Here is a 22,589-nt window from a genome sequence, read left to right as displayed (position 1 = left end):
ACAAAAAACTAAAGTTAGCTTGATAACTTCAAATTACTTTTCATACCCATATTTTCCAAGCATCATGTAAAATAAGCTCCGTTCACATTGCCTAATTTTCTTTCACAAAAACTGCTGTATGCCCATGGCTGAGGATACCACACTGCCACAATGCGAAAAAAAAAGAGCTGCTGTTTTCTATCAACATGTACTGCCACAGTGCGAAAAAGCTGCTGTTTTCTATCGGTACTGTTACAGTGCAAAAAAGCTGATGTTTTCTATTGGCATTGTCACAGTGCAAAAAATGCTGCTAAAAACAGATTTTACTTAGATACAAGTTGATTTAATAATATTGACTTATTATTATGATATGCCAATTACATTTCTGTTAATTTAAGTTTATAAATTAATCAACAATTATTAAAATTTATAGGACCTAACTGTTAATTCTTTTAAATTGTTTTCATTCAAATTATTTCATTAATCAAACTGTCATATAGGCCTATTAAAGTTCCAGTAACAACCTATATAGGATTCTTATCTTTTTAACGAGTTTTAGCTGTTAAGCTTAATGTTATGTTAATTAGGCCCTAGCTGATTTTATACAGAAACTAAAATCATATTTTTGTCTGCACTATCTGGTCAGCAAACAAATATTTTCTTAGATCTTCCTCCTGCTCTGACAGTCTTTGACTGTTGGCTTCTCTCGTGTTAGAAGCTTTGCTAACCAGTGACTTGCGTATGTTATATTTTATAAAAATGATTATCATGTTTCAAATTTTGTATGCTTGTGTGACATGTGTATTTGGTCACAATGGAATCACCTCAGATAGTTTACCCATCAGAATGGTTTAATCACTTATATAATTTTACAGTAGCAACAGGACTTCCAAGAAGGTCCTAATTAGCATATTGGTGAATTCGACTTTGTCTCACCATGCTTAGCACTCTGACCGCCAGGTGTTTGAAAAAATAATATCAGCCACTGCCAGACTTTTTAGCAAATTTTAACCGAAGCTCGTTGAGAGTGTGTATGTGATCAGATTGACATGTAGTGAATACTACAAGAACTACAAACATTTTAGCTTTACAATGGTACCAAATACTTTATTCTAATCACAATCTGTGACCCGTAACAGTAAAATGAAAAATGACAAACTTTTGGTGATTTACGCAATTTTGCACAACAAAGCTGAGATAATCGCTTTTACTATTCCTGCAAGGGGTTTTTGCCCCTTTGTAATAAAACCTTAAAAGTGCTTCATGATGTTCAATAAAACCTTAAAAGTGCTTCATGATGTTCTATTTTTCGTGTCGCACTTGTATAAAGCCGAATAAAACCAAACTATTAACATCAACTGACCGAATACATATAATAACACAAATAGTTTGATTTTACATTTTCTTACAGGTCTACAATGTGCTTTTTTCGCAATAATATGAAGTAGGAATTTTAAATTGGAATTCCCAAGGCACTCTTAACAAATACTGTGTCATGGGTCATATTTAGGCCTAAATTTATGCGATAAAAAACTGCAGTATTTTGGCGGCAGTGCCGATAGAAAACAGCAGCATTTTTCCGCACTGCTGCAGTGCAGTGCCAATAGCCGCTACGGTATGCCCATAATGTGCCTGATGATGTCATCATGACCATATTTAGGGATGTCACATGTTCTTGTCAAGTAAAAATTAATAGTCTGGACATGGCTTTAAAAGATATATAATAGGAAAATTATCTGTGTACTTAATTAGCTCAATTATTTGTTTACTTTATGGAAACAGATGATATTTTTTGAGATTAATGATTACTTGAAGTGTTTCTTAGCCTCCTGGACCAGACACTCTGCTAGAAGTTTGCTAGTTGTTCTGAACCACAGCTGGAAGGATTTTGCATCAAACTTGACATGTAGTAAGCATGGAGTGGAGTCTAATATTGACCCTGATGCTAGTGCTTCTTGATCTGAAATTAAAGGCATGTCATGTTACAGTATAACTACCATAATTGAATAAAAGCCCCGCTTTGAATAAACCCCTTCTTGGATAAACTCCCCCTCTAGAGCCTCATTTGGAATAAACGCCTGAATCGAATAAATGCCCGAGGGGTTGATTTTTTTTCCTTGACCCGTGGGGCCTTCACCCTGTCTCTTATACACATCTAGATGTGTATAAGAGACAGGCATTGCACTACTGATTACAGTGTGTAGTAAAGGTTTGAATTCATTGTTGAAAATGAATCTAATTTATTAATAAAATTAATTACAAGATTTAAGATTCAAAAGCTTATATTAGGCTCTTCTTCAACATTTGTTAACTTACCCAAGATTTCCACCTGGTGGAAACGAAGTCTGGAACTTGTAACCTCCAACACCTGCTCAATGCTTTTGAATTTACCTTTCTCAAGGCTTATCTTACTTTGAAGCATTGGGCTCTGCCACATTTTACCAAATTCCTCAGTGGTTAGAGTCGCCGGCCTAAAAATAATAGTTAATTATTTTAATGTAATACAATACATAGAAAAACTGGGTTCATGAAATATTTGCTACAGCTCATAATTGAAAACTCCACACTACATGCCTTCTATTGATACATTTATTGAGATCTTATATAATAAAAATATGATACCCTGTACTGTCTCCTTGGTATAAGCCCATGTCTGGTACATGTCCACTTTTGAGTGAATTTTATGAAAAATGCTCATCTGATTTGAGCGTCTTAGAATGGATTATGTGTGTTCCAGATAATAATTCTAATCAAAATGAAACAAGTATGGAATGAATGGCATTGAGGATAGCATCAAAATGCTAACTAGGCCTCTTAGTGAGGCCTAGAACATAGGCTGAAATAACATCTTTTCTGGGGCCCGCTATATGAAGCATTTATCTGTCCATGAGGGTAGGTCCACCTCAAATCAATAAACAAGTTTTGTAAATGGATTAAGAAGTGAAGAAAAAAGCCATGAGAAATAGAATTCTGGAATTTCACAAAATTTGAAGCCAGGAGTGGGGAGTAGAATGTAAGCACCTTAGCCACCATGCTACAGCTCCACTTCATCACCAGATTAATGACCTATAATCAGTTTAGCTGAACATGAGCACAGTAGAATAGCTGTCTCTTATACACATCTAGATGTGTATAAGAGACAGGTGCCAATAAAATTATGAAAAAAAGAAAATTATATTAAAAGTCTGGGAGTGCCATTTCCAGCCATTAGGGGTGCCATATACATAAATGTTACTACCTCAGCTCCAAATGGTAGGGCTGAGGTGGTCCAGATCTGCTATCTGTCAAAAGTCCCTCCCTGGGCCCTCTATTTCGAATATTGGATCCACCACTGCACATGTATTTAAACACAAGCTTTTCTACTCACAGCTTGTGTATCAACAATGATTACACAAAATCTCCAAAGTGCTACTTGTTCTTAATTACTATCAATTCTACATAATACTACAACTACTCACAATGGCATAACAAAGAGGCCCGAGGCCCCTGGCTAAGTCTTCTTTAAGGTCCTAATACCCTGGGAAAAATCCCGCCCGCTTTGGCAAATTTAATGGAGTAAAAATCCTGATAAATTTCCCCGGCTTCCTTTTAGACCTCAGAGCCTATGGCTTCACTGGCGAGAGCTCAAAGCTGTTACACCACTGGCCAAAAACAATATTTAGCAATTTGGCTAATTTGGTATGAAAATAATTAGCCAAATTAGAAATTTGATTAGCCAAAACAAAAGAATATAAGCAATGATAGCTTAATTCCATTAGCTGTTTTGATTGAAAATATTTAGCAAAATTCAGATTTTATTGGGATTTGGCTTTTTGGCTAATAACAGCTGAAACACTGACTGGCTACTCATATTATCTCTTAAAAATTAACTGGTCAGTTCAAACTGAGTATTATAAATTAATATGAGGCACTGCTGAAAGGAAGGCAATCCATTTTTTCAAAAATGAATAGAGCATTGAGGATCTTAAATACAGCTGGGGTATCTAAGATTATCGCCATCAGGTGGTGTCCATGATATGGAAGTGGGGTAATAATAATAATAATATGTCGTTCTTATAAAGCGCTTCATGCACAATGCCTCTAAGCGCTTCACATTACTACCCCGGTCATTGGATCAAACACATATAGAACACATACTCAGCTCCCTGGGAAGAATTCCATAATATTGCAGCTAGTAATCAGCGCAGTTGTGTTCGAACCTACCAGGTACCCACTTGTACTCCTGGGTGGAGAGAGGCAACTGTAGATAAAGTGCCTCAAGGTTGGGAGTCCAAGCCACAACCGATGCGACAACTGCTTCTACGGGTAAGGATGATTACTGTAGCTGGAGGAATGAGGTAATAAAAAATATTGCACTAGTGTGTTATTTTGTTTTTCTGGGGTATTCCTCACTCCCCTTAATAGGGGGTATTCCTCACTCCCCTTAATAGGGGGTATACCCAACTCCCCTTAATAGGCAACTCCCTTCATAAAGAAGATACGTAAGAAAATGAAATTAATTTACCTTATGAAATCCCGCAATGTAATGTCAGTAGAAAAAAACAGTCTCTGTAACGTCTGACTGTTGTCCCGGAAACACAGCTGACCCCCTAGATTCATGTTTAATGATGGGGATTTATGCTTGAAATGTACAGCTATATTTTCTACTGAAGTAGGGGGTAAGCTGTCTAAACTCCATTTACTTATTTCTTGGTCTTCTATAGAACACTATAAAATAAAAAATTAAAATAATTAATAATGTATAATAATATAGAACAGAAAAAATAAAAACAAATCGAAAATAATTAATATTGTATAATATAGAATAGAAACAAGTCACTATACTGTACAACACTGCATTATTTGTGGTCTGTGTCAGATCTGGTGTCAGCAAGCCCTCATTGTGGGCCTTAAGTGTAATTGCAAACTTAGCGCTGATGCTAGTTCCTTTACTCTTAATTTTAGTGGCATATCTTAGGAGATTGTGGAGGTACAAAACTAAGAAAGGTTTGCATCCCTCAGATGCCCCCATGAAAATTTGCTGAGCAAAAAAAATTAAACTCAATTAGTTAATCATCACCTATCTCCATATTCTCCAAGCGAATTCACCTTACTTTCCCACGCAGTTCCTAATACTCTCCCAATGTTAATAATTCTACTTCTATAATACATCATTGCTTAAAATAGTTTGCTTTTTCTCTCTTGGTTTGTTTACTTAGTGTTTTCCATACTTCTTGTTTAGTTGATATTATGTAGTTTTTAGGTATAGTGTAGGCCTATATGCTTTGGTTTTTGGTCATTTTGCTTCCCAAGCGTTACAGGTGTTTCCTTCAAATTGATACATGCATTAGTTTATAATCTCATTTTTATGCACAAGATGGAGGGCAGCAAACATGAATTTATAAACTCTAAAGCCCTGTTCAAGCTTATCAAATTCTATTTGACAAAAACATGTGACATGCCTAAATATGGTCTTGATGACATCACATCATGACCATATATAGGCACATCATGACTATATATAGGGCATACAACAGTTTTTTGTCAAAAAATGGCAGGGGAGGGGGGAAACCATCCCTAACCCTGGACTGCACCACTGGTAAACTACAACATTTGAATACATAAGGCATAATAATTTAATTTAGAGTAAAAGCATAAAAAGCATTTTCTTAAATTGTTTAGGAGTCTCACACTAAACTTATTAACTCTCAGAGGGTTATTGGCCGGTATAAACCTCGAACGATCAAAGCAAAAATTAAAGGGTACAGACATACCTTAAGGTTACTAGGAGAGTTGAGTGTAATAGAAACATCAGTCACTTTATGACTTCTGCTTTTGTTTATCAGAAACAAAACGATTACAAAATAATCTGGCTTCCAGACACGACACATTCTTAATGACGCAATGTCATTCATGCATAACTCATCTTGTGTGGATGATGAAGGAAAAGCACGGAGGGATTCTGGGATTATTGGTGTAACCTCATCGTCATCATCTAATAACGACTTCATCTTTGGCGTATCATTGCTTGTAGCTGTCATTAATACCTTGTTTGGAGATATTGCACGTACTCGCGATTGAGCTCTTGGCATAGCAGTTTGTAGGGCCTGCTCTATATTATATATTGCATCAGAATTTAAATTCTCTAGAACATCTTTATTTCTAGATATATCTTTATCAACTTGCTCACTATCAATTTGTCTTCTACCAATGTCATGTGATATACCACTAGCATCATGTGATTCACCAATCAAATCATGTGATATCAAAGACAAGTCATGTGATCCCTTAGTTACATCATGTAATGTATCTGTTTGATCATTCAATTGCAGAGCATTTAGGTCAATAGTTCTGTGATTTAAATTATTAAAAGTTTTAATGTCCACTAAATCAAAAAGATCTGAATCATCTTTGGTTGTCATGGCAACAACATCATCGCTGAGCAACTGTTCATCACCATGGTTGCCAACATGCAATAAACGGTCACGATCTGGTGAAGATTTAGTCTGAAATAACGTAACAAACAGTAATGGAATTTGTTAGCAGAATTGGAAATTGATGGAATATACAGGCTAATATTTTAGTTGTGGGTTAAATACTCACTTGGACGTCTTGGTTGCCAATTCCTCGAAAGAGTTTATTTGCTAAAGTTTGTTTTTCATGATCAACTGTTGATGCCTCGGCTGTGACTGCTGCTGCAGAGGCCATGCTCATCTAAAGAAATAAATTATCAAACAATTCAAACAATTCACTTAATCTCTCCAAACATAAATCTAAAATTCACCAGTATTATGTTCATTTAGTATTGTCAATAAGGCCTTTATATATCAATATATTACGGTAGCGAACACGAACACGCTAACACGTGGAACAACTCTATGATTGAGCACTCTGAAGGAGGTTCACTTTCCAACGAAGCTATCAATTTGTCTTCTACCAATGTCATGTGATATACCACTAGCATCATGTGATTCACCAATCAAATCATGTGATATCAAAGACAAGTCATGTGATCCCTTAGTTACATCATGTAATGTATCTGTTTGATCATTCAATTGCAGAGCATTTAGGTCAATAGTTCTGTGATTTAAATTATTAAAAGTTTTAATGTCCACTAAATCAAAAAGATCTGAATCATCTTTGGTTGTCATGGCAACAACATCATCGCTGAGCAACTGTTCATCACCATGGTTGCCAATATCCAATAAACGGTCACGACCTGGTGAAGATTTAGTCTGAAATAACGTAACAAACAGTAATGGAATTTGTTAGCAGAATTGGAAATTGATGGAATATACAGGCTAATATTTTAGTTGGGGGTTAAATACTCACTTGGACGTCTTGGTTGCCAATTCCTCGAAAGAGTTTATTTGCTAATGTTTGTTTTTCATGATCAACTGTTGATGCCTCGGCTGTGACTGCTGCTGCAGAGGCCATGCTCATCTAAAGAAATAAATTATCTAACAATTCAAACAATTCACTTAATCTCTCCAAACATAAATCTAAAATTCACCAGTATTATGTTCATTTAGTATTGTCAATAAGGCCTTTATATATCAATATATTACGGTAGCGAACACGAACACGCTAACACGTGGAACAACTCTATGATTGAGCACTCTGAAGGAGGTTCACTTTCCAACGAAGGTCGAAAAGGGAATGAGGATGTTTGTTAGGGAGATGGTTCGTACTTGGCGCCCTGGGTCGGACTGTTTCATTTATTTCGAGGGGGTGTTCTGTCTGGGAACAATGACAATTAGTCGGTTTATCCAGGTAAGTATTCACGAAATAGGCCTAAAATTCAAATTTAAGTAATTCAATTAATTCATTATGAAAGTGAAGTAGTAGATTGCTTTTTAACATGCCTGTCCTCCATTGCTTGGCCCAAAACAATTACTGTATAGATGGACAATCTGTCTTGTGAGCTCAAATCTCTGGCAGGGATGTAGTTATGGTAGGCAGGGCCACCAGGTCTTGCGGTTTTCCACCCAGTTTAAAGCTAATTTCATGGCTCTCCACCCACCCTTATTGACCCACTTTTCCATCCTTAAAATCCACTCTTATTATTTAGTGTTTACCAATGTTATCATGCTCCTTACAATGTATATCACCCACCCTTAGTTTTTTTCAGTTACAGCCCTGCTCTGGGTACAATGTTTTACCGTTCTTCCTTTCAGTTCAATAGAACTACAAGTACTCAATACATATATTACTAACCACAGGCTGGGCTTTGTGCTTGGTTTTGGACATCGGTGGCAAGAATGAGGACTCTTGATTGGAAACTTCAGTTTTTGTTTCATCATCTACACTAGTCTTCCTTCCAGACTTTTTCTTTACATAGCCTTCCTTGCTCCAGACTTGCTTAATACCTTTGAGTTCTAAGTTGTCAGTACTGGAACAGAAAATAAGAAATAAGCAAATACATTTTTTTGTTGTTGAACCTACTTTAGAGAAGAAACTACTTTAATATTACTATTTCACACATTTTATTTTACTTGGAAGTAATTTAGGTGCGATTAAGGACAGCATGAGTAGAGGGAAACTGAGGGGTTATGCCTTGCCTTGGGTTGTGACTAAAACAGAAAAACTGCGATAAAGAAAAAGTGTCCTCAGTAAAACTCTCTGAATTTTTACTATGCCAGATGATCCGCTCATATGAAAGAAAATATGATTGTAATTGTAGACATAAACAAAATCACAGAAATAGAGATAAATATCATGCCTAGCACTACTGAAACACCACAATTTAATTAAGAACCCATGTGCACACCACTTTTGAGCTTGCTTGTTTACAAACTCAGATCAACCCATATATACCGGCAGATCCAGGAATTTGAAACATAGGGCCTAGAGAGGGACCACCTCAGCCCCAACCATGGTGATTATGGCTCCAGAGAGCCAGAAATGGCACCCTCAAACTTGATTTGAACATAATTTTCTTTTTTTATATAATTTTGAATCCATCACTGGAATATAAACATTAAATCAAAGAAGATAATATTATTTACCTTTCAAGATGCTTTGATGAGCTATCAGATTCCTGTGTTGAAATTCTCTCAGCTGTGTTGAAACTTTTTGGTGATGTAGTGGTGCTAGCAACTGATGTGGTGGGACTTTGATATGGTTCAAACTTAAGACCACCAAGTAGAGTATCAACTACAAACAACAATTAATAATAATAATAATAATAATAATAATAATAATAATAATTATAATAATAACAATAATTATAATAATAATAATATTAACAATAGAATAATGATGACGATGATGATCACAATGATTGAGATGGTGATGATAGTAATAATGGTGAGGTCGATTATAATACAGTTGTCCCTCCGATTCGAGACTATATTTAGGGCCTGAAAATTTGGGGTCTCGGGGACCGGTCTCCAGTTTACAGGGTTAGCTTTAAAATATTAAAGATTGTTATTTTGGTTCTTTGAAAAAGTGGTTTCAAATTAAGCACTAAAATGACTAAAAATTTCACACTCAATATGGCTATTGTTTGCTACAGCATGTTATAAAAAACCACCACTTCCTAACTTAAAAACACTATAAAATAATTGTCATTATTAATGATGATTAAACTATAACACAGTACACTAAAGATAGTATATTTATGTGTTTTATCTCACCAACAACTTTTCTGTTTGGTTCAGTGTGTCGCTGTTGTCTTGGTATGTAGGGGGTAGCCCCTTCCTCCAATGCATCGCTAACATACTCATCTAAGAATGACAGAGTGCTATCTACCTGTAAACAAATATGATTTATCCTTGAAATTTACTACTATAATAACAATAATAACATAGTATCTGCTAGAATTTACATTTCTTTCCAAAAAAGATGTAGAAATTACAACAGCAACAGAAAAAAAACAACAATATTAATTAAAAAAACAATAACAAAGATAACAACAAAAACAACAATAATTATTCAGTGTAAAATGTTAATACATTACTAATACCCATAATGGTAATAATAGTGGTAATCATGTGTTGATAAAATTTCATCAGTTTAATGTTGAACAATTTTCTTTATATATAACCAGTATGCTTACTTTTCTGGTGGAAACAGTTTACACCAAGAAATACTGGTTTTCAACCGAAGGAAATAATATTAAAGTATGGTGTAGAAATCTGCTAGCTAGCAAACAAGCATTATAATAATAATTAAAAGTTTTAAAAAGCAGCTTTACCTCCTTAAGGTATTGTTGAGTTGATGATACATTTACACTTTCAAATAGTTCAACATCTTGGCAAAGTTCTTTCAATTCAAATATTCTCTGAAACAAACATTTCAAACTTCATTATTTTAAGTTTTAAATAGTTTTATTTTTGTATTTAAAAACTGTAAGCAAACAACAATTGTTTGCCTAAGAATATAAAATAAAACAGTATTGATGATTACAGGAATTAATGGTAGTGTTAGTAGGCTATAAGTTAACTGGATAAACCAACAAATAGCTCTGTCATTTGCCCATATTTGTGTGTAAAATGACATCATGTAATTATATATCAGTGTGATAATAATGACATCATCATGCCCATATATGGACAAATACTCCAATTTTGTATATAAAAAACTGTTCGCAAATCTTTAGAGCGCAAGTGGACGAAATTTTGTTGTGTCCCGCAACAACCTTGCATGCAACCCACCTATCACCTTTAACTAGAAAACTACCTGTTTTATGGCGTGACACCAACCATCTGTAATATATGCAATGTAAAAACTGACCATAAAGCTCAATATAAGCAGTGAAAAAAAGGTTTTTCTAAGCAAACTGGAAAAGTCAAAGTCTGGGTGCTACTCTCAGTGTTAAATCAAAAATTCATGGTGGCTCTCATTCCCAGTTTTATGCCCACCTCTGGTTTAGAGCACCTAAATATTATATATTGAAGAAGGATTTTATAAAATACCTGTCTGGTTTCTACATTGCTATCACTCGTTCTAATCTCCAAATCGTCAGGAATCTTCTGAATTTCTGATTTACAAAGAACCTTTCCCATCGAGGTCACCAGCCAACCAGATTGTGTGCTGTCATCTGAACATGATTTTAAAATTTTGCAAAACATATCAAGCACTTCATGTGCGGGGGCGCCAAACTCAGGCTGCCAAAACTCTCCGACAACCTGTTAAAATAGTCAGTTATAATCTTGTTCAATGTTTTTTTAGATAATTTTGTACAAATTTTTTTTTCCAACAGGAAGACCTTCAAATTGATTTAATAATTATAGCAACAAAAATAAAAAGAAATCATTGGGAAAAATCAGTGAAAATTAATTATATTTATTATAAGTGCATATCAAATGAATCCTTACAAAATAAAAATCATTGTAATTAATAATAATTAATAATGGAAGTCTTATATAGCAGATAATACAATAAAGTTCTCAATGCGCTTTACATAAACAATAAGAAAAATAACCATGAAATATCCTGAAGTTTAAAAAAATATAACAACGAAAACAGCAAAAAAGTAAATGAATCATTTTCAGTGCTCCGTTCTCAAGCACTTTGAAGCACAAATGTTAAAGGCTCACTGGAACAGTACTCACAGGAGCTCTAGTGAAAATGACATCTGGCTACCCTATAATTGATAAGATTGCAAAAGCTCTAAACTTACCCACACAGCGATCTGAAGCAGGGCTTCTGAAAGTATAGGTGCAGACAGTAATTTGTAGTACAAATGAAGAGCTTGAGTGTGTACACTGTCAGCATCACTCCAACGGCCTATATCTTGAGTAAACAATCAAAATAGAAATGACAAAAAATATTACCAAATATAAAGGCAAATTTATTTATTATGATAATAAATTATTGATAAAGGAATGGTGATTAACATTCTTGTATCTGAGTATCCAAAGAAGAAAGGGAGATGACAAAGATATAGAACCAATTAAACATATACCAATGATGTACTAATATTCAACCATACGGCTATATTTATATACATAAATCAACTACTGTACTGTATATAAATATACATTGAACTTTAAAACTTGAAAAAATACTGTTAACATCGAGCATCTTGTTTGAGTGCCACTGTTGGTTGGTAAAGGGTACCTTCTGTTTAGTGAACAGGATATTACCTACATGTGGTTTATGACAAGGCTCTTTATTGTAGAACACCTGATGCAATTTGTATTTAAAAAAAAAAAAGAATTGTATGGTACTGTAACTTTTGTTAGGTATAGCTTGAAAGTACTTTTAACTTACAAGACATTTTTTATGTTAATGAACTTTATATTTCATAGCATATGTTTGTTACAAAATAATATTATGTATGTACTAGATTTGTGATGTTTACTCCATACCTTTTATTTGTGTAATAATTTGGTTCCTAGCTTCTGAGCCCAGCATATTGCCTGCCATCAGTAACACTTGGTTTACAGTGTCTATGTACCATATGCCCTTCTGTCCATACGTGAATCATTCATAGGAAAAATAAGATATCAAATTCCAAAATGTCACCCACAAGACTAGTGATTCTATATAAACCAAGTCTGTGTATGAAACTCATGGAGTGCAAGTGGTTTTAGGTGTATGAAAAAATTTAACATTTGAGCTCAAAATCCTGGAATTGAAGAAAATTTTCCTCATGAAAAACATCATCAAAATAGCAATGCAATACCTGCTCGGTGGTCTAGTGGTTATGACACCAGGCTAGTTATTTAGAGGTCATGGATTCGATTCCTACCCAAATCACTTGCGAGACTTTTTACACAAGTTTTTGGGAATTTACTGAGCACTCAGTACAATAACATGTTAAGTAGGGCGAAACATCATTCCTATATTAAAAATCATCAAAACTTTCATTATTAAGCTTAGGTTAAGTAGTTTTCAAAAATCTTGGGAGACAACTTAACTACCACACTACAGTTACAGTTTAATTTTACTAATCTAGCCCACTGTAATCCAAATTATGGATTCGACCATAAAGCATAGAGAAAGAAAATATGCCTAGACACACACAACCTTATCTGACTGCTACACAAACACACAGAGCAATTATAAAGGATATTTAGATGCCATTTCTAGAACTCTTTGTAGTAGGTTTTTCTTAATGTAGATGTCCTTATTGGTTTGCAGGTATTCCAAGTACTGGTTGCAGATGACATCAACATTAGTCATATTGCACATCTTATACAACAGTTCCAATGTCTAGGAACAAGACAGGAAAATAAACACATCAAGGTTTAGGTTTACCATGAATGATTATAAATAAACAAGGCTGTTATCGAGGTCTAGGGAGTGCAGAGCTGATCATTTGTAAGCCTTGATGCACTTTAATCAAGTCTTCTAATTAGGCTTGAGGAGTGAAAACCTGACCATTTGTAAACCCTCAATAATATATACATAACCAAATCCCATTGTTTAGGCTTGAAATATTATGTAAAATGTTTCACTGTTTTCCATCATGTTCTTACCTTGACTTGTATGGTATTATCTGGATCATTAAGACAATCAATAACCACCATTTGATGTTTGCTAGCAATAGTTGGATCTACCTGAACAATACAACTCAGAGCATTGACACCTTTGTGATGGAATTAAGATTAAACAGTTTATTCACATTATAGTATGAAACAAAATTTGAAGCAAGAGATACAAGCCATCTTGATTCTATATTTCAAACTTTATTATTTGTTCAGGATTCCTGAACTATTAAACATGAAAGTTCAAAGATAAAATCGTGATGGCTTGCACTATTATATTCACATTGTTTCACTAATTACTTCAGATTTAAGTAGTCAACTCGAAGTACAACAACTTATTTAATACTCATATTTGAACTCCAAAGATATCTGTAAGTTAACTGGTGTAATTGTTTTTAATATTTTCATCTTAATCATGTATGGTTATGTATCTATTTAAAATGGTGCAATGGTTTTAGATCCCCTACACTAGTCTCTTTTTGTGGTTCTCCTGTTTTTGGTTGATTTTATTCTACTTTTACATTATACTTACCTCACCTTTTGTTTACTTGGACTTAGAGCTTTATAAATCTACCTATTATTATTATTATTATTATATATTTATGTGTCTGGTATCAAGACTTATGGAAAAGAGTAGTCCCACAGTCGGAGGCAGTGCGCATGTACCCAGAGCGTAGCATACAAGCAAATTAATCATGTTATTAATACAAATCAATTTAATTAAGTAAATTGAAGATTTACTTAAATAATAGTAATTTAATTTTTTTTAGTCAAAACTAGAGAAAAAATTAAAATCGAGACCAGGACTAAACAAATAGTACTTAACTACTATAGCAATATTGTTAATACTATAAAGATTCATAATACAAATTGAATAACTATGACTAAAATAATATTAAGTGACATATTGTAAAAGATGATTTATATGCTTAAATATACTTACCCAAGTATTTGAGATTATGATTAGCAGACTTGAGGAATTTATCAATACATAGTGAGCATTCCTCTAGCATCTCTTGTGTGCATTCTATTCTTGTTATGGTAACTATACATTCATATTGTAAAGCTACGAAAAACATAAAAAATATTTAATGTCAGAACACAAAATATTTATTAGCATATTACTATTAAATAATACTGAGGTCTAAATTTGTATCTAAATTTTTGCCATTTTGTAACATTTTTATGTTTCCATTTGCTGTTGGTATCTTGCACTATTAAAGATTGTCCCCCAATTTACCACATTGGTTAGTCGAGTGGCTGAGCGGTAAGGCAGGGGGCACAGCTGGCTACATCCTCAACATTGGCGCTGGTTCCAGCCGCTCCTCATCCATGGTTCGGTTGGTAGAACCAAGACTTAAAATGGAGGTCCAGTGTACATATCTGGCTCATGTGCACTTTAAAGAGCCCACTGCATCTTTCGGAAGAGTAGGGGTTACCCCGATGTTATGGTTCATTTCGGCCCCTGTTGTTGTGGAATGATGTGAACATGTAGCTACCAGGAAGTGCCTCTTTACAGCTGCTAGGTAGTCACAGACCACGCCCATACGCAATTCAGCACAACCACGCTGCAACTTATGGGTTATTCTCCTACCTTTACCTACAACGAACGGTAGCTAGCTAACATTACTAGTTATGAAGCTAGAACCAATTAATTTACTTTTAGTAGTTAACTTTGTAAATAACTTTTTATTCTATTTTAACTGATATCTGTGTTTAACTACCGAGACTGTACTTTCCCTATTTATACTTCATTTGTTATAATAAACTGTGTGTTTATGTTTGTTATTATGTTATCATGTTGCTAGAAATACATGTATTTAAATGTAAGATTTATTTTGTTTACCATAAGATATAGAGCTGGAATGCTTGCTCTGTTGGAGAACATCACACAACACATCATGCATCAATGAACTAGTTCTGTAGAAATAAAAGTTAAACAACAAATAGTCACAGTTTAAATATTTCCTTGTGAAAAAACATTAGTAATAAAAAGTATTGGTAAAAAGCTTTAAAGATATAATTTCCATTAAAACTTCCCTTTAGTCTCCTGTGGGACTTCAGACAATTATTTTCAGGAAAGAATACAGTCTCTCCATAGACTTCTATATTCTGGAGTGTCCTTTGAATTCAACTGTAATTTTTTATTGCTATATATAATATTGTTACATGATACGATGTAACAAGTAAAAATTATATTATAGTAATTCTAGTATGGTGAAACACCTCAATATGATAACATATTTTTGTTGACAACATACTTTTCTTATTAATAATTCGAGACCCAGACACTACCCAGACACTACCATATAATATTATCATTAATTTTCATTACTTTATTATGCAAGTGCATTGAGGAAAAAAGAATCTCAATATAAAAATGCAAGGGAATCACAATTAAGTTGGAAGAGGACGCTAACAGTAATCAGAGGGTCTTGGGTTTGAATCCTCATTACAATATTTATCTTCAAAACATATACAAAATTTTTTTAAAAGATCAGACTTACTGTGCGTCTCCTTGGCCCAACACTGACATCATTTTAAGTATGCTGATTTGTGTCCAGGGGGCAGGGATGTTGTGATAGTCAAAGTCTTGGTGTAGTTTATGATGTACTATCTGGTGTAAGATCTTCACGAGGCTTGGCACAATATCTTTGTATTTTTCAGAATTCTCCTGTTGAGTTATTAATAAGTTATAATATTGATAGTATAATAATACTAATAATAAATACTAATACTATTGAGATGCTATTGTTAGTATAATACTAATAATAAATACTAATACTATGAGATGCATTTTACAACTGACATAGAATTATACGACATAAAAACTTTCCCTGGAAAAAAAAAATGAAAGTGGGATTTTAATGTTTTTTTGTAATTTGTTAGTGAGTATTTAAATAGCATCTTTCCTTTAGGTCCACGAAGTGCTTTGAAATCCCTGGTGTTTGGGTTCACATGCTTCTGTGTTGCTGTCCTATCGGCACAATAGCAGGCAATTAACTCCAGCAGGTTCCTATTTATACTGATGGATGGAAAGAAGCAATGCAGATAAAAGTGCATGCTAAATGACACAAGCTAAGTGCACAGCAAGGAATTGAATCCTCGACTTCAAAGTTGGGAAACCAAACCATTCCTACTGCACCAATCCGCATCACAACATTAATAACCCTACTGTATAGAAACCCTCACCTTTATGAAGAACTTAAACACATGTAGCGCGGCTGTCATTACAGTTGGCTTGGAATCACACAGAGCTTTCTTGAATAAGTCATGACTCTGGACCATTAGCATTGGTGATTTGCGGTAGAATGCAAACAGCGCCATCACAGCCTTCTTCCGTACAACATCCCTAAAAGTCAGAATGTTTAGAATCAAATTGTGTGAATCACAGAAGACCTTACTGCTGTTGTAGTATGTAGCTGCTAATAATGCTACAGTATTAAAATTGATGATGATGAAGATGGATGATAAAGTTGTTGATGATGAAGATAATGAAGATGATGATGATGACGATGATGATGATGAGGACTATAATGGTAGGGATGAGGGCAAGAGCAGGGATGAAGGCAAGAGCAAGAATGAGGATGTAAATGTCAACAAAGACAACGAGAAAGAGGAGGACAATGGCGCCGAAATCCACTGCATAGCGCATATCAAAATAGGGATAATCATGATGTCTTATACGTACACACCACAATTCCAACTCATAGTTTTGTGCTTCTCAAATATACTAGAAGGATATTGTGTTTAAAGGTTTAGCAACATACACAGTAGCAGAATATACCTTGAGTGTGATATATGCTTCTGAATGAGTGGTAGAAGCACTGGTGTCATGTCTGCTGTTCCCAAGTAGGAGACAGCTGTCAGTGCCATGCAAACTTCCAGGAAGTTACTGCTCTTAAGATCCCGTTGGAATGTGTTGACCATCAGTACCAACAGCTCATGATCTTCATGCAAAAGCATACATATTGCTAGGTAACCTACGACAAAAAAAAATGATTTATTTAATATTACTTGATGAAGTTCACATGCAAGCTAATTAAATTGTCAATCTATTAATCAGGGGAAAATTAATTAGTAGGCTAAACAGGTTTTGACCGCCTAAAATTGTATCAACATATGTTTTAAATGACTTAAATAATACCCTAAAAGTGGCCTGAATTAAAATGTTTATTCAAAACCTTTAAAAAAATTAGTTCATCAAGCACACCCATGTCACGAGGGAACCATACTCCCATGGTAAATTCAGGCATCTTCAATGTCTAGACCTTTTTATGTTGTCTTACTATTGAAGTACAGTGCTTTAAAAAAAGAATGACTGACATAAAATATCATACCAATCCGCTTTTCTTGTAGGCTTGCCTGTTGCGATAGCTTAACAGCGTGGATATGACACGCGGTGGTGTTGTGGCCCAGCATCTCGCAGTACAGGAGGCGCACAAGGTATTCCTTGACTTTATGCTTAAAGTTGAGAGAAAAATAATTTTAGATTTATTAGCAACAATTAATATTTACGGAAATTAAGAATTTTGGACGGGTCAACCTCTATAAAGAAAAATTAAACAAATAAATAAATCATTCAAATCAATCATCACCCATAAAATTAAGCCTTAAGCTGTGCACTCACTGCCCCCCGACGTGACCCCATTACGCATGCGCAGAGGATCGTTTATAATGACGACCCGTTCAGACTGCCATCAACAATCAGCAGACGGGTCGCGTCGTCCAACGCTCACAGAGAGCAGAGTTAGATTCGTCGGCCAACGATCGTACGACCGTTGTACGAAGCTGAAGTCTTAACCAATGCATAACAACACAACTTCCATCAATACATGAAATGTACCCATGTATGGTTACCATGTGACATCATCCTGCAAATCACACAAACATTTCAGAAAGTAATAATAATTATTAAGTCAAATCATCTTGCAAGGAATTGCAAGGAATCACATACCACTCCATTGTCAGGTTGAGCAAGTTTCTTTTTCAGAAGGTCAATCTCCTTTTCAATGATTCTGTCAGTTTCCTGAAATTCAACAAATTGCATGATTAATAAGCATATAAAAGTGTCTCTGGGATTCGAACTACCAACCTCTCACTAACAAGGCAAGTTTCATTCATTAGACCACAAAAACCTGGCAATTCTGGTATCTTGGCCTTGTGATAAAAAAACTGGTTGATGCTCCCAAGAACCACTTCAAGGAAGGAGTGTTTTTGGTTAGATTCACACCAGGGGAAACTGAAGACTTATTTCTGTTAGGGTACTTTTATAAGTTCGCACCTAAGCTTGTTCGTGGCCGAACTGGTTAGCGGCTAAGCTGGTACAGCGGCCAAGATGGACGGTGTCCAAGCTGGTTCATGTCCACGATGGTTCAAGCTGAACTGGTTCACATTCGAGATGGTTCGAGTCTAAGGTGGTCTGCGTCCATATCCCAAAAGGTTTGGGTCTAAATGGTTTTGTGGCCATATTGTTTCATGTTGACAACCTGGCTCACTGCTTCTGACACCGGCTTCTATTTTTAGGTCATTAGTAATGAATAAAACAAAGGAAGCTCATTGACTTCAGGAAAAATAGTTCAAATTTGATCCCGCTGTATCATATAAATTACTCTCAAATTCCTTTACCTTTTGCGTAAATTGAAGTCTTTTGGATGTAACTATCTTATTATGTCACTTTTTTAAAGACCGTCATTAAAAGTGTACTTAATTTTTCTATTATTTTGTGGTTTAGTGGGACAGGGAATAAAAAACATTTTAAATACGCATCACAAATTAGGCCAAGTAAAAAAAAAGGAGTTTCTCGTTCTAATATTTTGAAAAAAGGAGAATGAGGGCAATTTTTAAAAAAATTGTTAACTCCGAGATGGAAAATCCAAGATGGTCAATGGAAAACTAGTAATAATAAAAAAAAAATTGGTAAAGCAGAGAAAATAAATGCGCAAGGAGATGAATAACTTGGGTCTAAGCCTATTTTTAATTTTTTTTTTTTTTTTGGCCTTACTGAAATAGATCAGAGCTCATTGAATCCAATTGTGGTAATAACAGGCTTATTATTATAGAAGGAAAACAACCCATCATTATTCTGTCTTGAAGTGTTACGTAGTGGCAGGCAATATCCCTACTGGTACAAACAGGTACTAAAACAACCTCTATCCAGCAGCCATTCAGGCACTTAACGGTAGCAAGTGGTATCGTACGAGAGGGATATGACTGTCTTTAGGCATATTTTTTTTAGTTTGTTTAGGCCTAAGTAGGGGGTGCACTGAGCAAAACCAATTTCTATGTATTTTTATGATGCAAATGGGGGTCCTACTAAACACCGCCTGAGACCGCCCAACAATGTTTTTCAACGCCCAAGTGTATAGGCCTATATGATTAGTATTTTACAAATAAATAACGCCCGAGGATAGCTAATGACTTTTTGCTCAAGAATAACATACCTTTGACCGACAGAAATAAGTTAAATATTTAATAAAACATTAATTTAATTTTATAAAATTTATTTGTAAAATACTAATCATATATACACTCGGGCGGTGTTTAGTAGGACCGGCAAATGGCAACTATGAAAATGAATGAATGAATTAAGTTATTAATTAAAGTGCAGTACAAGTTAGACTACCTTACTTAGTTAGAAACTAGTAACTAACTAGCTTGCTAGCTAGCCTATTTCTGGGTACCTATCTATCTAGCTAGGCTAGGCTAAGGCCTTATCTAATTTCTAAATACCATAATACAGTAATAACCAACACACAACTAACCACTTTGCTCGATCGAGTCACAGTACGTATCAGGTTGGCAAAACCTGGAGAAATATCAAAATTTCTCGGACCAAAGTTCCCCGTGAAAAAGTTCGTTACAGAGTTCAGCGTTTTCTCCATTATATCTGACATGTCGATAGTATTCGAAATGACAACATGGTGATACATATATAATAATGGGGTTTTCCCAAACTAACTAGAAAGGCATAGGCCTAGCCCTAGGCCTACCTAAACCTATAGCTGCTAGGCTGCTACTACTGTGCATCGACTGTAGCCTGCGTGTGTGTGTGTGTGTGTGTATATGCGAACACGAGCGCGACACGCGACCTCAACCAAGCTAGGCGCGGCTAGGCTCTTTCTTGTAATTAACGAAACGCAGTAGAAAGAGTGCTTGACATTACCGTGTAGAACCGCAGTATTGAAGATCATTGTGTGAAGTACTGTATGATGTTTTGGTGAGGATTTGGTAGGCAAAAGCTGTTAAAAATCAAAAGGAAAAACAAGGTGAAACTTGTGAAACCAGCTTGGGCCTAGCCTAGTAAAGAAAAGAAAAGTAAGTCAAAACGGGATGTCCTGCTCAACTTCATACCCTTGTCTTTCTTGGGCCCTTGTATTTGCATAGAGTAGTAGGCTAGCTAGGCCCTCCAACTAAAGCTAGGCCTAGGCTAACCTCGCCTAGGCCTAGCTAGCTAGAGTGCTAGCCTAGGCCTAACTAACTAACTAGGCCTAGGCTAGCTAGAGCTAGGCCTAGGGTCTAAATAATGCTATTACTAATATAGGCCTAGCCTAGTAGTAGTACTAGTAGTATTGTAGGCCTGAGCCTCCTATAGGTAGGCCTAGCCTAGGCTTTTTCTAACACTTGCATATTATTTTGTTTTGTCATTATTTTGTTTTTAGGCCTACCCTAGCCTAGGCTAGGCTAGGATTAGGTAGGATACCTACAACTAACTAGGCCTAGGTAAGGTATTGAAATATCATATCATAATCATATCAATTAGGCCCTAAGCTAGGCCTATCTATTTCACCAATAAGACAAAAAAGTAGGCCCTACGCCATGGTTATTGATCCCATTTCACTTGATTTTGGAGTGAGCGTTTTGGTTCCCTACTTTTCATTTGCTATACTTCTGAGCTTGCACACATTATAACCTCTTTTGATATAAATTTCCAATTTCTTTTTTTGCTGGTGATGTACAGGTTTCTGGAAAAAACAGCCAAAAAAAACCAAAAAACGGTAACACTTTTTGACCAGAACGGCAATGGACCAAAATGGCAATAAGTCAAACGTCAAGACCAAAACGATGCTAAACAATTTATGTCATAAAAATAAAAACGCGAAAACTAATTATAAACATGAAAGTGTATTACGATTAAATACGATAAAATTAGGCTAAATATCAGCAGCAGCCGCAATAATATCATTATCAATAATAATAATAATAATAATAGAAATAATCATACAAATTCAATATTAAAAAGATGTGGGTGGGGGGAGAACAATATAAAAGCAGTAAAACATTAAACAAATAAAACTTTCAAGTACAGACAAAATGAGGCTAAACAGATTATGTCATAAAAGTAAAAAAATGTGAAATAATAATAATAATAAACATTAAAAGTGGGAAAAAGAGCCCATGGCAATATTCAATTGGCTTATCGGGCTAATTTCAAAACGATTCAGAAAATTATAACTGCGGCCTGCGCCCACTGGGCTTGCTAGTCTTGGCATTGATTTCGTGTTCCACATGTCTGACAGTCTGACAGGTCTTTACTGGCGAGTGATCTTTCTCTTTCTCAGCTCCTACACTTCGCTTCCAGCTGATCTTCGTAATATCACCTGTCCCAATTTATTTTTTACTCAACTTAAAACCTACCTATTTTTGTAAATTTTTACTAATCTGTTTTTCTGTTCTTTTTATGGGATTCTTCTGCAGCTGTTTTTTCAGTTTTTCTCTTAGCACCGGTGGCAAGTTATCTTTTAACTTTAATAGCAACTTTATAAGTTTTTATTGCATTATTATTATTTAACCAGTAAAACAACAAAAAATGTAGTTATTGATCTGACACCGGAACCCAACTGCCCAATGTTACTATTAGAAGTCTGACACATTATTGTGCATGCGCATTGAAATGAAAGCTCATTGATATTTCTAAGTCAAAAATGTCGCGGGCGAGGGTTGAAAAAAACTGAAACTGAAACATAATAATAATAATAATAATTACTTTTATTTAAACACGGAAAAACTTGATCACCCAAGGGTGTTTTTCATCAAGGCCGTGCAAGGCCATAAGTGGTAAAATATAAAAATGCAAAATACATAACAAAAGTATAAACATTAAAGAATTTGATTAAGTAATAAATGTGATTAAAATGTGAAATTAAATAGTATCTTTAGTTTAAAATAAATCAAAAACATATACATTAATTA

At 34.9% G+C, this 22,589-nt stretch overlaps 2 protein-coding genes across 5 annotated transcripts in view; one reads left to right on the top strand and one right to left on the bottom strand.

Moving 5' to 3' along the window:
• Nucleotides 1-1,263: 1,263 nt before the first annotated feature.
• LOC117113193 (AP-4 complex subunit epsilon-1-like) lies at nt 1,264-20,292 on the bottom strand. Its single transcript, XM_033256481.1, has 24 exons — nt 20,162-20,292; nt 18,355-18,426; nt 17,738-17,861; nt 17,185-17,380; nt 16,590-16,749; nt 15,905-16,071; nt 15,244-15,317; nt 14,341-14,463; nt 13,389-13,498; nt 12,983-13,122; nt 12,276-12,385; nt 11,585-11,697; nt 10,878-11,090; nt 10,157-10,243; nt 9,597-9,711; nt 8,967-9,114; nt 8,176-8,350; nt 7,291-7,401; nt 6,873-7,193; nt 6,562-6,672; nt 5,733-6,464; nt 4,484-4,686; nt 2,296-2,450; nt 1,264-1,960 (listed from the first exon to the last, which is right to left on the bottom strand). Exons 1-24 carry the CDS (start codon nt 20,279-20,281, stop codon nt 1,785-1,787), a joined length of 4,056 nt encoding a protein of 1,351 aa, XP_033112372.1. The 5' UTR covers nt 20,282-20,292; the 3' UTR covers nt 1,264-1,784.
• The window catches only part of LOC117113172 (transcription initiation factor IIE subunit beta-like), a 21,616-nt gene continuing 19,205 nt past the window's right edge, over nt 20,179-22,589 (top strand). Inside the window, exon 1 of one of the 4 annotated variants that reach the window (XM_033256449.1) lies at nt 20,179-20,251. Coding sequence is in view for 1 of the 4 variants with exons in the window: in XM_033256446.1 (XP_033112337.1) it covers nt 20,318-20,320 (3 nt within the window). In the remaining 3 variants the exon portion in view is untranslated. Of the gene's footprint in view, nt 20,252-20,301; nt 20,321-20,537; nt 20,715-22,589 lie in introns of those variants that run through there. The other 3 variants (XM_033256446.1, XM_033256448.1, XM_033256447.1) reach the window with 3 other exon arrangements.

The sequence above is a fragment of the Anneissia japonica genome, unplaced genomic scaffold (assembly GCF_011630105.1).
Source record: "Anneissia japonica isolate Jap-2015-1 unplaced genomic scaffold, ASM1163010v1 scaffold93_len1081246_cov171, whole genome shotgun sequence".
In the NCBI taxonomy this organism is placed as follows: domain Eukaryota; kingdom Metazoa; phylum Echinodermata; class Crinoidea; order Comatulida; family Comatulidae; genus Anneissia; species Anneissia japonica.
Note: the sequence above shows the minus strand (reverse complement) of the source record. Positions and strands in the feature narration are given on the sequence as shown.